This window comes from Mus pahari, chromosome 2, assembly GCF_900095145.1.
Source record: "Mus pahari chromosome 2, PAHARI_EIJ_v1.1, whole genome shotgun sequence".
NCBI classification, from domain to species: Eukaryota; Metazoa; Chordata; class Mammalia; order Rodentia; family Muridae; genus Mus; species Mus pahari.
In genome coordinates this window covers 136,493,943-136,511,736 of record NC_034591.1, presented here as the reverse complement: position 1 = coordinate 136,511,736, position 17,794 = coordinate 136,493,943, and the positions used below count along the sequence as shown (strand labels likewise).

Below are 17,794 nucleotides of genomic sequence, written 5' to 3'. Positions count from 1 at the left end.
TCTGTGGCCCAGCCTCACCTACCATGCCCAGCTGGCTACCAGGCAGTGACTCCCTGAGCCCGTGCCAACTCACCACCTAAACCAGCCTCCACCTGCGTGCGGAGGGCTTAGGAGCTCTCTCACCCTCTCTAGCCCAGAACCTACACAGAGGAGGAGCTGAGTGCCAAGCTGACGAGGCGTGTGCAGAAGGCAGCTCGGAGACAGGCTAAGCAGGAGGAACTGAAGCGGCTGCATCGAGCCCAGGTACGTGCTGACCGTGGGACACCACGTGCAGGTGGGAATGGGATAGCATCAGCCTGTACTCCCAGAGGGCCTCACAGCACAGGAGGTGAAGAGGCCAGGGCAGAAGCAGATAGGGCGTTCTTGTCCTCCAAGATGACAACCTCAAAGCGCTCCAGCATCATGCACTTCAGAGGCTCAGTCTTTGAGGCACCATCTATAGAAAAAAGGTCCATGCCTTGAGTTTCCTGGAAGCCGGGGTCTAGCGTAGATGTTGAATCAGCAAGCTTACTTGTAACCACAGTGTCAGGAGTGCAGTTTGTGACCTCAGTCTCAGATCTGAATGGTCTGGGATTTTCTCAAAAAAGCTCAGAAATACCCCTGGTCATCAGGCTCCATCCTCAGGCCTCATCCTAGACAAGCGGTTCTCAACCTGTGGGTCGCAGCCCCTTTTGGGATGGTGGGGTGTGTGAATGACCCTTTCACAGGGGTTACACCTCATCTCTCATATCAGATATTCACATTACGATTCATAACAGTAGCAAAATTACAGTTATGAAGCAGCAATGAAGATAATTTTATGGTTAGGGGTCTCTGCAGTGTAAGGGTGTTCTTATCTTCCAAGATGACATCCTCAAAGTGCCTTTAATAACTATTAAAGGGTCGCATTAGGCAGGTTGAGAACCACTGTCCTAGACTGTTCTAGACACTTCTTTTCCAACTTATTGAGACAGGACTTCCAATCACTCCGTCCAGTGCTTTACAGTCTCCTTGCGATAAAGGCTTAATGAAATCATTTTGGAATACTTTTGAATGATTCCAGAGAAAGATAAGCCCTGGGATCCAGCTGCATGCAGCTGGCACCGCACCGACCATAACATCCCTTTCAACATCTTGCCAACATTTATTTAGCTCTCTCCCTCTCCGGGTCTGCAGCTTGATTCCCCCGGGAAGCTGGAGACGAGAACAGCCCGGAAGCTTATACTCTTGTTTCTTGGTAGATCATCCAGCGACAACTGGAGCAAGTTGAGGAGAAGCAGAGGCAGCTGGAGGAGCGGGGTGTTGCAGTAGAGAAGGCTCTGCGAGGCGAAGCAGGTACCGTCTGGCTTCCTCCGTGACGAGGCTTGTTCTCAAGGAGAGAGCCTACCTTCCTTACTGGGGCGAGCCGGTTTGGCGTCACCTCTTCTGGAATTTGGCTCCTTCTCCCTCCGGGTTTTCTGAGTCGATGGCCCCCTCCAGGTCCAGTGCTTACCTATGTCCAGGCAGCCCAGACAACCTAGGCCTGCTCCCCAGCCCATCCCTCAGCTTGCTGTTGCCAGGAGGAACGAAACCCCGGGCCCTGTCGCCTGTTGGTGGCAAGCCCTGGGCTTCTTCTTCCTCTCCCTGCTCCACCTCCTCCCTCCCATCGTTTTCACAGATACCTGTGAGTAAGGGAGATTATCCCACAAGGAACCATCACAGAACCTCACTGGACAGGCCTTAGCCTGCTCTCCCGCGTGCTTCTCCTGTCCTCAATTCCCTGGGCTCCCTCTAGCCTAAGCTACACAGCCACAGTGCCTGCCTCCTCTCTTGTGTAGGGCTTCCTGCTGCCCCGTGCACTCAGATTTCCATGGGTGAGCCCTGGCTTGTGTCCACCAAAGACCAAGTCACTAAGAATAGTATTGGAGAGGCTCTGACTTTTGATCAGCTATTGTAAAATAGGCATGGGACACTTTTACAAGGGCTATGTGGTCGGGACATGCTAGACTAGACACTGGTAGGTACAGAGAAGACAGAGAGGTATCTCAACTCTCTGGGCCCATGGTCAGCCCAGCCTCAGGCATGGAATGATTGGCTTCTGCTAACACAAGATGCAAGGCCTGGATGGGGAGCCTCTCATTTTCATAGGTGGCCAGTGGTCTAAGGGCTCAGCATCCATAGCGTGAGGCAAGGAAAAAAGGAAGGTCAGAGCCTCTCGTGATTTCCTTCCAGAAACAGGGAAGCAAGCGGGAAGGAAGAACACCTCCCAGCAGGCAAGCTAACGAGCAAATAGGAGTTCAGACAGGGCCAGCCGCTGCCTCGTGGGCTTTCGGAACACTGGCCACTGGTCTAGCCACCCGCATTGCCAGTAGAGGAGTCGGGGCAGGCATAGAAGCAAATCTTAATTCAGGTCCTTTCCGTCTCAGAAATCGTGCTCGGTGATAGTCCTCGGGTAAAGATGTATCAGAGAGAGATGAGGATGTGGATGTTTAGGGGTTTGTGCTTCACCTGATAAGGGTTGTGATGCTGTGAAACCCAGGCTACCAAAGGGGATACAAAAGCTTAAGCCACTTTGTATCCAGCGAGTTGAGAAGACTGGGAACCACTGGTCCAAGGAACACTGGCTCTCATGCCAAGCAGTGAAGAGGAGATTCACACATTTTCTTGGCTTCCCAATGCACCACCATACTAATGGTGTCTCCGGCCTCCTGAAGGCCTCTCGCCGTCCCTTTTCCTCTCACTGATCTCCTCCGTGCAGCCCGCACTGGGTGGGGTTAACCCTCCCTCCGGAGAGCCCTGGCTACAGAGCTGGAAAACCCTGTCCTCTCCATCACCCTCTTCATGCACCAGATGCCAGCAGGGGACCTGGAGCAAGCCTCTCACCTTTCTCCAGATGACTTCAGCTAAGGGACAGCTCCATCCCACAGCAGTAGTTGGCATTACTGTCTAGGATCCTGGTTCATAGAGTTTCCCAAAGGTGTTCTGTCCTGGAGCTCTGCTCGGAGGCTCGAAGGATAACCATTTGGTTGATGGTTTCTGCGAAGTGCTTAAGGTCCCACGCAGCTGAAGTCTGTTTCTGCACTTCTGTAAAAGGCATGTCACTCTGGCTGCTACCAGAAAATGATACATTAAAAATTGACAGAGCGGCCAGAGAGATGGCTCGCATACTGCTCTCACAGAGGACCAGAGTTCAGTTTCCAGCACTCACATCAGGCGGCTCACAGTAGTCTGTAACTCCAGCTCAAGGGGAGCTGTCTCCTATTTCTGAATTCCACAGATATCAGTGTTCACATGTATACACTCACACACATACACACAATCTGAATTTATCCTAACTCAGTTGGCAGGAGAGCCCATTGTATACAAATTGTTAGCTGAGGCCTAAAATCCAAAAGAATTATTCTAAAATGTAGTTGTTGGGGGTTTCGTTTGTATGTTTTTGTTTTTTAATGCACACATGGAAGTACATGCTCAGTGAAAGCTGCAGATATTCGGAAGCCTGAGCTTAGGGTGTCCCAGTGAGCACATGGGTTTGCTCTTAGTGGGAGCCTTAGCAACTCACACGGACATCTCACTACCCGCAACTACGGCCCATGCAGGTGCTCACGAATAAGAGCAGCTGAATCACCGACAGTAATTCGTATTCTTTCTAAAACAGAAAACAAAGATAGGAGCTAGAGAAATGGCTCAGCAGTGAAGAGTGCTTGGTGGCTGTGCAGGGGACCTGGGTCTTGTTCCCAGCACTGGCATGACTGCTTACTGCCATCTGTAACTTCAGTTCCAGGGGACCCAACATCCTCCGCAGACACCTGACATGTGTGCATGCAGATAAAACACTCACACTCATAAAGTAAAGATAAATCTTTAAGAAAATGATAAACAAGAAGCCCGTGAACATAAAGAGGAACCCCAGGTATGCTATAATGTGCTGGTGTGATACCTTAGCCTCTTGGAAGGACCAGCAGTGCACTCTGAAGCCAACACCTCTTAAGGGACCCTACTCCAGGATCCCCACACAGTGGCACCTGATCCCTGTCATTGCCATCAGGACTTGAATTAACTCACTTCTTACCAATGTATGTATGACAAGTTGCAAATTATTGTACATGAAGCAAAAGAAACGGACCAGTCAGCTCCCCCCAAAATGCAGGATTACCTGTAGGTCTTCAGTGGGTCAAAAGTTGCCATGTGCAGTACTTGATCAAGCTGTACATTAAGTCTTTAGAAGTCAAGACTGGCTGTGGTATCTGGGAGTCTCCCCCACCCCCAGGAGCCCCTCTTGAAGAGCCCTAGCATTCAACAGAAGTTTGAAAGCCATGTTCTAGTCCAACTCCTGACTCTAGGTAGACCTTTGCAAACCCTCCTGGGCCAGAAGGTGAGGCCGCGTCTACGGGTGCACCTTAGAGGCTCTTGGGACATCTCCCTATGATGCATTTGTATTTCCAAAAACACTCTTCTCCTGTTCTTATACTTCACCCTCCACGCCCAGCACTGGTCAGTTCCCGGTGACCTTGTCCCTGACAGAGACCGTCTTGGAGACTGAGTCTGGTGGCAGCAGCTTTCTCGCTGTTTCTCATTCCATTCCACTTGGCAGTCTCACTGACGGAGCAAGGAACACGGCAGCTTCTAGCTGCACTACTGGGCTGTCCCATCCTGGCTCATGTGGTCACTTCATGTCTCCATTGCTGTCAAAGGAGCCACACTTTGTTAGCCAAGATGCCCTTCCAGAGAAGAGATCTGGCCTGGAGTTGCTGCTCAGGTTATCTATATCTGTCACAGACTTTTATATATACAGGCCACACGGACTAGGCTCCAGGGCAAGGCTAAGACTTGTGGGATTCTTGTCATGGAATCAGAGGGGCAGCTTCTCTGTTTCCCTGACTCAAACCTAGAACCACTGGACTGGCCTCAGACGCAAGCTGGGAAGCCACCGAGGGCTCTCAGCTCTCTGATATTCCATCCTTAAAAAAGAAAGAGGTGGTTGCCAGGATCAGCATCCAGACTGTGAGGTACAGAGAATGCCAGATGTTTTGTTGTGCTCTGGGCCCTAAAAACTGCCGGCTGAAGACCCACCGCCACTAGCCCCCCTTCTTGCACCTTAGGCCCCTTATGCTGCTGGACAGCTCCTGGAGCCCAGAAACGAGGAAGGCCTGTGGCCGCAGCTCCAGAGCTTAGGGTTGGGAAATGTGCCAGTGTCCCCCCCAGCTCATGTCTCTCACCTTGAAAGAAAAGGTTCTCTGAAGATGGGACGCCTAAACCCCAGGAGACCGGGGAGCCTCGTCTCAAGCCAGCCCAGCACAGTGGTTTCTGCAGAAAGCACGGGCACCGCTAATGGAGTCGCTTGCAAGTTCCTTGGTTTCCAGAGCTTTCTGTTTTCTTGTCTTTACCACACAGTGTTCACCTCTTGAAACCCTTAGCTCGGAACCTCTAATATTCCGAAAGTAAGTCAGAGAGCGGCCTCTGTTCTAGCCTTAAACTTTCTTAGAGCTTAGGGAGGTTACCTTCCCGCGGGGTTGGTGTTCCCATCCTCCCTGAGCGGAGGTGGGAGCAGGAATCTCCCTCATGTTCACTGGCGACTGCATCCGTAGTGATGTTTGGTGCCCCGCACACACACATCCGTACCCCCTTCATACCACAAGCTGCAGAGATGGCCTGCGTGTATGCATGGCATGCTTTTCAGACATGCACGCGTTCCAGCTGCTCCACTGGGCTCTCTCACAATGTTCCTGTCTGTCTTCTGTGTTATGCCCTTGATAGCTTTTGGGTCGGGGTGGCAGCAGGGTCATCCGATCCAATAACTCTGTCTTCACCAATTCCTTGTTGTAGACTATTGGGGAGAGTCTTATTACAGTGGCCTCATCGACTTGCACCTGGGTGGTATGTATAGCGTCATCCACTGCTGGCACTAACCCCAAGACGCCCTTCCCTCTTGTCCTCCGTCCCAGTCCCTGCTCACAGCTGTGAGGAGGAACCAACCTGATAACCAAACAGCAAAGCACAAACCCTTTTCCAGGTTCAGTGTCAGAGTGCATACCTTGTACGCGCCAAAGCCCCGGGTTCCATCCCCAGCACAGCCAAAGGCTCCATTGTTCCACATGTCCCTCAGAGGACAGTTAACGATAGCTCTTGCTGCTTGAGGTTCTTCTAACATTTTATTAAAAACAAACAAAACCTCCATCCCTGCCCCACACAACCCGCATCTGAGGGTTCCGCTGTTGGGCAGTGGTTCACTCACACTCAAGGTTCCTGTAGAGACTGTCGCCCCAAATCTCAGCCTTGCCATGTGTAGGCATCACATCCACTAGGATGCCCACCACCCGCCCACCTGCTGTACTGCCAATGGCAGCATGAGCTGGGGGTGTAAGTCGGTGGTAGAGCCCTTGCCTGGCACACCCAAGATTCCACTCCCAGCACCTACAGATAAAATATGTTTTAGAAATTTAAGAGCAGTGAGCTCACCTTCAGCTTTTTGCTGAATTTCAGGGGTGTCAGGTATTCCCTAGCACATGAGAAAGGCTCTCTCTACTGTTGCTGCCTCTGCTCGGACGCACAAGATTCAGCGCTTAGCTAAGTCCATAATGCCCCTTCCTCACTGACCCCTGGCACTCAATCCACATTGATCCATTGGGGCTTATTAAACATGCAGGTTCTCAGACCCCAGCCCAGACAGAGAGGCCTGGGTATGTATTCTTACAGACTTCCCCAGCTGGTCCTGATCCCTCTAAGGCAGGAGCACCCTGGTCCCATGGGACTGAGTACTTGCCATCTGCCCACACAAAGCCCAGCAGAGAAATGGCCCAGCTGGAGACTCGCTCCTAGACTTTGAGCTGTTGTCTCCTGGAAGACTACCATGTTGCCCGATGAGTGAGTGTCCAGCCACTGGCTGTCGGGGATGGCAGGGTAACTGTAGTTCCCTCTTCTCCACTGGGCACTCCGATCTCTTCACCTGGCCCTGGAGTTTCCAAGCCTCCCGAAGACAGACGTGCAGGGCAGTGTAACGTCTCCTCTTCCCCACTCTTGCCCAGGAGAGAGACGCTTCCTGTCCCGCTCATTTAAAAGCCATAGTCTGGAGCCAGCAAGATGGCTTATCAGACATAGGTGTTTGCTTCCACACCGAACAACCTGAGTCCAATTCCCAAGACCTGTAGTGCAAAAGAACTAGCGCCCACAAGTGGTCTCCTGGAGTCCACACACTTGCTACGGTACACACGTCCTCCATTGATACACATAAACACAGTGTATATATTAAAATCAACCAAGCTATGTATGCTGGCACAAACCTTTAATCCCAGCACTCAGGAGGCAGAGGCAGTAGAGCTCTATGAGTTAAAAGCCAGCCTTGTCTACATAGTGAGTTCTGGGCCAGCCATAGCTACACAGTGAGAACCTTCGTGCAGTAGGTCATGCCCGCAGTCTTAGCACCGGGAGCCATGAGTTTGAAGCCAGGCTTGGCTAGCATGAGAATGTCTCAAAAAAAAAAAAACAAAAAAAACCCCTCCAAAACAAGAATATATAGAGCTGAGACTCAGTAAACTCAATCAGCGCCTGTCATGCAAGCATAAAGACTTGAGGACTTGAGTTCAATTCCCCTGTATCCATGTTAAAAACAACACAAATCTAGGTATGGTGACATGCGTTGGTAAGTCTAGGGCTGGGGAAGCAGAAACAGAAGGGTTCCTATCGTTCACTGTCCAGCTAGGCTTGCTGAGCTGTGGGTTCCGTAAGAGACACTGTCTCAGAAAATCAGACGGCGTGGGGGAAGGGGTGCGGTGGCCCTCCAGTTAAAGGTACTTGCTGCTGAGCCTAAGGACCTGAGTTAAATCTTTAGAATCCACGTGGTGGAAAGAGAGGTCTAGCTCCTATGGGGTGTCCATGTGTGCAGGGGCCTGTTCATGTCACCCTCACAACTGGTACATAAGTAAACAAATAAAATGCAATATAATAATAACAATAGTGGGCTGCAGGGATGGTTGAGTGCTTAAGAGCACTTGCAGCTCAGCCAGAGGACCAGAGTTCAGCATCCGTGTTCTCAGCATCCGTGTTCTCAGCATCCGTGTAAGGCAGCTCACAACCCCCTGTAGCTACAGCTCCAGGGAATCTGACACACTTCCAGCCTTTGTGGGCACTGTACACATACACACAGACAGCCACACAGACAAATAAATAAAAGTAAATAAAATTTTAAAAAGAAAAATGAATGTAGTAGTTGAGAAACATTTAAATGATGTGGTGATCAAGGAAAACAGCTCACGTCAACCCCCTGCCTCCACATGCCAGGTACGTATACACACATATGCACAGACTAAAATGGATCCTAAGCCAGACTGGTGGGTATGGCTTGATGGTAGAGCACTTGCCCAGCACACATAAGGTTCTGGGCTCCACCCCATATACCACACACACACACACACACACACACACACACAATCTGATTCCTATGAGGTCAATACCATATCCATAGAAATGTCACTGATCAGGAGTAGGACCCTTGTCAAGCCCCTTGGGTAGGTGGCATGAGTCGGCGCTGCTCTCTACATCCCAGTCTTATGCTCCAGGAATCCACTTGGCCACAGGTCCCTGTCGGTGTCCCAGCTTCTGGAATGCTGGGGGGCTCCCACTCATGGCCATTGATGCTGAAAAAGGGCGGATGCTTGCACCCGGTTAACAGACCCCCATCTCGTCTAATACCCTGCCTCTCCTCCTCCCCTCCTCCTCATGTTTCCCTAAACAATGTTTATGTCCATTCTGAGGTCGTCTCTGTATGTAAAGAGATAATTTACGTTTGGGGTATTGTGGAGGGAGTGGTCCAAACCCACTTCTTGCCACATAACCCCACCCCTCCCGCTTGAGGTACTGGCTTTTGCAGCATAGACTGTCTCTGTGTATGTCTTGAATGTTGTCTTTAACTGACTGCTCAGATAAGCAAATACAGTGAGCTGTTTTCTGTGGCCCCAGACACCACATTCTAACCTTGGATTTGGTGTCCCAGAGCCTCATAGTTCCCCAATGTCTGCCTGATTTTCCCATGGCACAGGCACCATGTGGGTTCTGGTCACATGTAGGAGGCAGGAAGAAAGATGTACTTCTTTCTGATGGCAGGCACTTGTGTACTCCAAGCAAGAGCAAGGCACTCCTGAAATGCACACACTCTGCTCACCTGAAAGGAAGACGTAGACCACACATGACCTTGTTCAGAGTCTGCTGGTGTTTTCCTTTCAGGCACATATTCTAATATTCATTATTTGAGGAATAGTTCTCCCTTTTGAAATCTGGATCTTGAAGTGGAGAAGCTGCTGGTCCTCCGCTCCCGCTTCCCTAAAAGGCCACGTTGTGGACTGTGGCATCTGTGACTGGAGACAGAGCTCTGAGCAGTACTTGGGGTGTTGGGAACTCTAGTTCTCACCTGAGAAGCCCAGACCTGGATTCCTACCCTGTGCTGTGCCTGCCCAGTGCCTCAGTGAGGTCCTTCAGAGCTCTTAGCCTGATGCATACAGGCTTGAGACCCTGTATGAAAAGTCTCTGAGGGCCAGGTGATGGTGACATTTATCCTAGCTCTCAGAAGGAAGGCAGAGGCGGGACAATTGCCGGCAAAGTGCAGTCTGAACTAAAAAGAGATGGCTGGCTTTTGTTTTTTGTTTTGTTTTGGGGCTGGGGCTATGGCTCAGAGACCCAGAGCCCAATGCAAAGTCTCTTAGAGCCACGGAGTGTATAAAAATCTACTTGACTAGCTGGAGTTATAATTTGAAAAAAAAAAATTATTAAAGTGACAAATAATGACCCTTGAGCTGGAGTGGAAGGGTCTCCATGTGCCTAGCCTTCCTGTCTTCCCCTGGACACAGCCACTGAGTCTTGTTTTACTAAGCAGTGGTTGTCGACCTCTCTAATGCTGCGGCCCTTTAATACAGTTCCTCACGTTGTAGTGACCCCCAACCATTAAATTATTCATTGCTGCTTCCTAACTGTAATGTTGCTCCTGGTATGAATCGTAATGTAAGTGTCTGATATGTAGGGTGTCCGATGTGTGACCCTCGAAGGGGTCGAGACACACAGGTTAAGAGCTGCTTTGTCGACCAGAGCAAGGTGACTGGAGATCTAGAGAGGAACTTGTCTCTTCTGTAAAGCTCGGAATCAGTGCACTCTTGGAACTTCTGATTCCGCAGACCCTCACGTCTCGGTTTGTCTCAGAGGGAAACAAAAGGCTTAGCAATGCAGCATGAAGGATTGGAGAGGGATCGGTGGTCGCCAGTGAGCTGGAGAGAGGCCTGGCAGCCTGCTGGTTCCCTTCTTTTCACATTTATCTCCTCTCCTTGGATGTTGGTAGATTTCCACCTTTCTGGTCAAGATGGACATTTAGCCTGGCACAGTTTTTACTTGATACTTAGAATATGTGTGTGTGTGTGTCTGTGTGTGGTGTGTGTGACTGTGTGTGGTGTGTGTGTGTGTATGTGTGTGGTGTGTGTGTATGTGTGTGTCTGTGTCTGTGTGTAGTGTGTATGTATGTGTGTAATGTGTGTGTGTGTGTGTGTGTGGAATGTGTTTGTGTGTGTGTACATACCTGTGTGAACTCAGGTGCACACTCACATCCATGTGGACCTCAGTTCTCACGAGTATTTTCTAGCTCACCAGAAGTTCTCCAGTCTAGAGAGTGGTTCTGCTGTGAGCACTTTATCTTCATCACACGGCGCTGTCACGTGTACGTCATCTGTGTCTGCCAGAGCAGCCTTACCCTATTTGACGCTTATGTGCTGAATCATGGTACCAGCCATCTGGATCTCCAGCCAGAGCCTCAGAGCTTGTGATCGCCATGGTTAGGGCTGGACCTCTCAGCCTTGCTGTGCAAAGCCTTCCTCGTGCACGGGAAGGCATTGGTACTGACCGAATAGGGATGAAGTTGCAGAATAAGAACAGCGGAGCATAGTCTCAGTCAGCAGAGATTTTGCCAATTTTATACAAGACAAAATTGAACATTAACAAGAGCCCCATTCTTCATACCCAACCCTCCAGGAAATTGTCCAGGCTTAGCACGTTATTCGGTGACAGATCACTGAACAGCAAGAGGCTCTGAGATAGGACAGCAACAACAAAAAGAGGCCAGACGTGATAGTACATGCCTATAAGGCCAACACCAGAGGACTGGGGAATTTAAGGCCAGCCTGGGCTACATAAGTCCCTGACTTGAAAGAGGGGAGAGAGAAAGGGAGGCTGGAGACATAACGCGGAACACTTGCCTGGTGTGCACAAAACTCTGGGTCTGATCCCCAGCTGTGCATAGACTGATCATGGTGGAACACACCTACCAACTCAGCACTTAGAAGTTGGAGGCAGGAAGATCAAAAGTTCAAGATCATTCTTGACTGCATAGTAGGATCACCAATTAATTAATTAATTAGGCATTGATTCCATGTTAGGTCACTTGGCAGTAGATATATCACATTGCTACAAATGAGTATCCAGAGTCTACCCGAGACCAGGCAAGGGCTGCCGGGAGCAGGCTGGAGTTCCGGTGACCGGAGACCACAGCTGAGAAAAAAGCAAACATCTCCCTGGCTCGGACACCTTCAGAGGCCACCAGAAAGTGTCTGGTCACAGAGGGAAGTGTAGCTGGAAAGAAATGCTCTGTCCCTGGGCCTCCCCTCAGTTTGTAGATGAAATTTGCTGCAGTACATCAGAAGGGAGTGAGTGTATGGGGCCAGTGACCATCCTACAGACATCCGGATAATGACTGACATTTGCAGGCTGGGTATTTAGAACTGTGTGCTCACATAGACGGTGCCTGACCCATAAAAAGCCCGCTTTTCTCTCACAGTGTCTGGACAGTACAGAGCTGGCATGCCTGAAACCTGACAGGCTAGGACTAGGACTTGGGTCTGGCTGCCAAGGCCTCTCCAGCTTTAAGCCTGTGATGATTGATATTCCTTGACTCGGGGACACAGAGACCTAGAAGATATCCAAGATAGATACAGAGGTGAGGCCTGCCCCCAGGTTTTCTCTCCACTCCAAACCAGCCGCCTGGTGACTCCCTTTCTTTTTGACCAGGAGTCCTTGAATCTGGCCTGCGCACTCACTTCCTGGTTGTGACTGCTCACCTCTTCTCTGTCCAATCAGAAATGCTTTCCTGTCAGGCAGTGGTAGTGTACACTTTTGATCCCAGCACTCAGGAGGCAGAGGCAGGTGGATCTTTGAAGCCAGCCTGATCTACAGAGCCAGTTCCAGGACAGCCAGGACTACACCGAGAAACCCTGTCTCATAAGACTGGGAGTAGTGGGGGACAGAAGAGAAAAAATTCCCTGCTTTGTATTTTAAAGAAATGGGGCCGAAAGAAGCCAGCGTAGCTCCTGGCACAGAAGGAGTGGCTAGGGGACATTTCTTTGGAGGTTCTGTTTTGTTTTGTTTGTTTTTGAAAGAAGTTGACATGTAGCCCAGGCTGGACTCATGCTCACTATGTAATTGAGGATGCCCTTAACTTGATTCTCTTGCCTCTGCCTCCCAAGTGTTAGCTTGTGTGCATTCTCCCGTGGGTAGTAGACAGTTTCTCCCACAAATTATTCTCATCTTGTCCTTAAAATAAGTCCATGATCCTTTTAGGTATCTCTAGTTTTTTCCGATATTAGCAGCATTGTAGAAGCAGAATTAAATGTAACCAGGCAGAATTGAAAGGCTAGCTTAAAAATGGGGGACCCTCAAGCCATTTCCCCTTCCAGCCCATGCTGTCCCTGAGGCGGTGGGGGAGGGGGGTGTCTCTGAGCTGTGAGTAGAACAAGATCTGTGTCTCAGCCCCTCCAGGCTTGGTTAGCACATCCTCTTATGTAAATGAACACTGAATCCATCTCTGGTTCAGCTTACTATTTTGAACAGTAAAAAGACTAAGGTATGTTCTCTCCAAGTTTCAATGGGCACCTAGGCTCGGGGTCTTGTAGGTTTATATAGCTCAGCAAGGTAGAGCTCTTGCCTAGCATTCCCGAGGCCCCGGGTTCATCCCCAGCACCACAGAAAGGAGCAGGGAGAGGCAGCGAACCAAAGCATCTCCTCACATTTCCATAAAAGGCAAAGAAATGGCTATTAAAATCAGTGCCTCTGTGCTTCGCCTGCACGCTCTATTCAGATTCTGCTTAGGAATGGAATTCCCCCATTTGATCAGTTTTCTGTTCCATTTCTTCTTTTTAAAATAGTACCCATTAGGTGTTTTTTTTCTTCTTCTAATTATGAGGGATGGGTACTGATCATAGACGTGTTGGAGGCTACAAAGCAAGACACGTGGATGGACTCATCTGTTCACGCCCTTCCTGTTCATATGGCACTGTCTTTTCCTCCTCTGTTTTAAATATTTGCTTCACCCGATTCTGTCCATTCCTCTCAAATTTTATTTTTTAACTTCTGTTCTCAACATTCCGTTATCTCAGACAACCCTCCGTGTTGTAAAGGTTGCACAAGGAGTGGTTGAGATAAAAAGATCTGAGGATCCATTGTGTGAGTGGTAACCATAAGGTAGTGTTTGCCCTTAGGTCTATGTATGCATTTATATGTGCAGACACCTGCCTCGTTTTGGATGTGCATTGCTTACATACTGTGTCACTGTCCCTTGCTAATGAGTCTGAAGGCTGTTTTAGCTACACAGCGACCTATTCATGTGTCATTAGAGTCCCGGGAAGCAGCAGAGAGAGTTGATATTGGTACTTAAGGGATTTCTCCGGGTATCTGAGCCCCACACAGACTTTCTGCCCCAAACCCGAGCAGGTGGAGCAGGTCAACTGTGGCAGAGCCAGTTTTTGGAAAAGACCCAAGCATCAGCTCGTTGCAGCTGTTGAGATGGGATAAAAAGCACTTCACACACTGTCTGTGGCTTTGGTTTGAAGGCTGTACCCAGTATCAAGTTTACTACACACAAAATACTGAGTAGGATAATGAAAGGCTTTAAAGGAAAAGGAGACTGGTTCCTGCGTTTATCCCACTGCAGTGTAGAACGACCAGTCCAATGGTAGCTTGACCTTTAGCTCCCCTGTTAACCTGAGCCGCGTTCTCATCGTGGGCTACCTTCCTGGGGCTTCCTGTCTCCTGTGTGTACTCCTGTGGTTCTGTGATGGTCCCTTGCTCCTCTCCCTCTCCCATTCCCTCCAATGGCGGCCAGGTCTGTAGAGTTCTCTGCACACTGTCTCCAAGGTGCCCATCACAACTCCTTACCAAGTGTCACTGTGAGTTGTTGTCTTGTCAGCTCACCCCCCCCCCTTGGGTCTAACAGTCCACAGTGTGACACCCCCCCCCCCACCGTGGCATCGGATGCCTCTGAAAGGTGTAGGAGCTGAAGGGAAAGGGGCTGGTTGGTTTTCCATAGCCCAGGGGAGGGGTAGTGCTACTGGTTAGCAAAGTCATCTCTGAGTGTTCGTAGTGGCCCCCTAACTTTCCTGGTTCAGAACGCAAAGCAATCTGTCAGCCCTAGAGGACCATGACAAGATTAAGGTGCCACTTGTGCAGACACAGGGTCCCTTTCTGTGGGCATGGTGGCCAAAGGTGACAGATCCTCCTTACCCCTTAGAGTAAGCTAGCTAGCTTAACCTCGAGCACACATGTCAGTGGTCACATCTTAAGATCATGTTACGTGGGTTTCGTTGGTGACCCCAGTAACCCCCTGCACACCCAGAAGCAGCGTTGGCTGCATACTGAGAACGTCTGTTGCATGGAGGTAGGCAAACCTATCCAAGGCCACACCATACGATAATGTCCCGATGTCACCTACCGCCTGCCCTCATTGGCCACCGCCGCCTGCAGCCTGGGCCTGCTCTTGTTCGATTTCTGTGCTGGGGAAAAAAAAAAAAGGACTTAATTCATTTGTAGACTTTGTTCCCCCTGTTTCCGCTTCTCCATTCTTGTGGAGTTTTTCCTTTCTTCCTGTTGTTCCTCTCTCACTTTTTCTGTTTTTGTCCTCTGCTTGTTTTTATTTCACCTTCCCCATCCCTCTCCACCTCCAAATTCCTCTCCTCCTCTCCCTCTTCCTTTTTTTTTTTTTTTTTTTTTTTTTTTTTTTTTGTCTTTCTCTGTTTCCTCTTGCTCTCTTCCTTGTTTGGTCCTTTTTGAAGTTGAGCCCAGTGGCGGGACTCCACGGCGTAGACCTCTCTCCTTCTGCCCTTGCTGTGTCCAGGAAGGTAATGTAACCTCGCCCACTCTTCCCCACTTCCTTCGAGGGGCTGCAGCCACCGTAGTCCAACAGGGAACCAAGGCCCAGCAAACGTTCCCTCCTCTCTCTGACTCCTGCTAGCCCCACGTCAGAATGTCATGAGTACGTGGCAGTTTCTTACAAGGCACAGTATCCCTTTGACTGTCTAAGGGAGGATGGGAACAGACAGGAGCCAAAGAGCCTGTGGCTCCAGTGTCCGCAGGCAGTTCCCCTGCGGTCCTGTCTACCATTGGTACTTGGGGCCTTGGGACCAGTAAGCTGAAGGCCAGCATATGGAGGGCCAGGAACAGAGGAGAGACCCCCTCTGTGGCATCAGTTTGTCTTGATAGAGTCAAGGAATACTGTCCTTTCAAAGACTGGTCTACACAAATGGCCCCAAGTTCTGTTGTTTTTCCTCCGACCACTAAAAAACCCAAACTTCTCTACCTTGTGTCTTGCTGAGTGTGTCTCGTTTTGTTTTAAGTTCGTCTGATCTTGAAGTCTGTTGTGGTGATAAGATTGTCATTGACAAGGCATGTGTGGGCAGGGGACGGGAGTGTGGCCATGACTAACCCCTGCTAACCTCTTCTCTGCTCTCCATTGGCTCTCACATGTGACCCCTCCATCCCCCGATCCCCTCGCTCATCAGCCATGACCGAGCTCCAACATGGCTCATGAGCGGCATCCCAATGTCTCCTGGTGGAATTTGGAGTCTTTACATGCTGGGAGGTGGGGAAGGAGGGGATGACGGACTCAGTGTGCTTGTGGCTTGTCACTCTGGACAGCTTGCATGCCTCAGGGCTTCATCTCCATGGCCACAGGGGCACACTGTGCAGAGACCCTCCAGAAGGGATGCGTGGAACTGGGCTGAAGGCTGCTTGAAAGCCAAAGACCCAAGTCTATTGGTGCGGGGAAGGAGAGCTTGGGCCCCCAGACCTGTAGGCAAGCTCGACAGGCCGAGATGGAGGTGTCCGTCTTTGAGAGTAGAGCTCAGGGCCAGCGGTGCATGTCTACTTGGCACGGGCTGATACTAACCATTGCTTGTGTCAGTTCTGTCTTCAGAGTGTGGTCGCTGGCTAAAGACTTAGGCCTGACATGCGTCCAACAGACAGTTAAAGCGCTTCTGCTTTTGCCTAGTGGGAAGGAGTCAGGAAGAAGCAGGCAAGAGTAATCGAGAGTCTGACATGGGAACAGCACCTCCCTGAGAAGCATCCATATTCTTATGCTAGGGTGTTTCTCCAGCCTGGACCATCCAGCCATATAAGTGGAGGGGACTTGGAGAGTTCTAGTCTCGCACCACTTAACTCCGGGAAGCCCTCAGACATCCTGAGCTCTGTATAAAATCACTTAATGTTGGGATGGGAGTGTAGCTCAGTGGTGGGCCATTGCCTGGCACATACGAAGCTCCATGTTCTCCCCACCCCCGGCACCCAGAAAACCACTAAGGGAAGTTTGCGTCCACATGAGAGCAAAGTGCCGCCCATACAGTGTGCTTCCAAGGCAAGGGCATTGGGCAGCTTTGTACGTGACACGGGACTCTGTTACTTCCTGGGTGGGTTGATGCCTCAGAAAGTCCTTCCTCCACACTCCTGCTGCTGTTAAGCCCAGGGGTGTGGACACTCCTGATGGACACTCAGTGTGGGTCAGAAGTTGATTCGGGACAGCTCGAGTCAGCTGCTGGCATGAGAGCAGGAGCAGCTACTGTCCTCAGCCCTGGGGTGCACCGGGGAGAAATCTCAGCCATCTCGATGCCCTGTGTCCACCACGCAGGGGTCTGCTGGAGTGTTTGCCAAGCTGCCTGCTAAGAAGAGCTTTCTTAGGGCAGGGGATGTAGCTCAGTGGTAGAGCGCTTGCCTGGTATGCACGTGCCTAGTGAGTGCAGAACAGATCAAAGAAATGGCGTCTTCCAGTCAGTCTAAGAAGTGTGGGAAAGCGTCAGGCACAGGTGCCCAAGCAAAAGCATACTTAAAAGCAGGTCACTTCAGAGCAAGCTGTACGACTGGGCGTGGCGGCACATGCGCCTGTTTTCTCAGAACATGATGGAAAGTCTAGGTCTGTCGGGCCCTGGGGTGGTCACGATGCAGCGGCCTGTCGTTCTCTGCCACCCCGTCCCTGTCCCTGTCCCTGTCAAGGTTGTAGGCAAACTTTGGACCTGGCTTGGGACAGTTCCGGCAGCATCTTGCTTGGCTCTTTGCACATTTGCCCCAGTGTGACACTCTCTCTTGGGCTGGGCAAACAGAGACTGTACCCTCCTCTGACCCTCAATCTCTCATGCAGGCATGGGCAAAAAGGATGACCCCAAGCTGATGCAGGAGTGGTTCAAGCTGGTACAGGAGAAAAACGCCATGGTGCGCTACGAGTCAGAACTGATGATTTTGTGAGTAAGCCGAGATTTAGGGAGCAACTGCGGGGGTGCCAGTGCTCGGGGTGCACCCCAGCTGTATGCTAGTGCTTGGGGTGTTCCCCAACACACACAGCCGCCCTGGTCTGCCAGGGTGAGGGAGGTGGTCTCCAAGTTACTGTTACTGTGTCTCCCTGTCTCAGTGCCCGGGAGCTGGAGCTGGAAGACCGGCAGAGCCGGCTGCAGCAGGAGCTGAGGGAGCGGATGGCCGTGGAAGGTAAGCAGAGGGCACGTGGGTGGGAAGGCGACGCGGGCCACTACCGAAGGCCACGCCTGACGCCTTCAGC

General features: G+C 50.7%; 1 protein-coding gene across 11 annotated transcripts in view; it reads left to right on the top strand.

The window, feature by feature from the left end:
* Mical3 (microtubule associated monooxygenase, calponin and LIM domain containing 3) overlaps positions 1–17,794 on the top strand; it is a 176,660-nt gene that overhangs the window by 155,685 nt on the left and 3,181 nt on the right. For 7 of the 11 annotated variants that reach the window (XM_029534850.1, XM_029534843.1, XM_029534849.1 and 4 more), the window contains 5 exons: positions 133–243; positions 1,221–1,314; positions 15,030–15,095; positions 17,384–17,483; positions 17,651–17,724. In XM_029534850.1, coding sequence (XP_029390710.1) covers positions 133–243; positions 1,221–1,314; positions 15,030–15,095; positions 17,384–17,483; positions 17,651–17,724 — 445 coding nt within the window. Of the gene's footprint in view, positions 1–132; positions 244–1,220; positions 1,315–5,784; positions 5,836–15,029; positions 15,096–17,383; positions 17,484–17,650; positions 17,725–17,794 lie in introns of all 11 variants that reach the window. The other 4 variants (XM_021188783.2, XM_029534848.1, XM_029534846.1 and 1 more) reach the window with 2 other exon arrangements.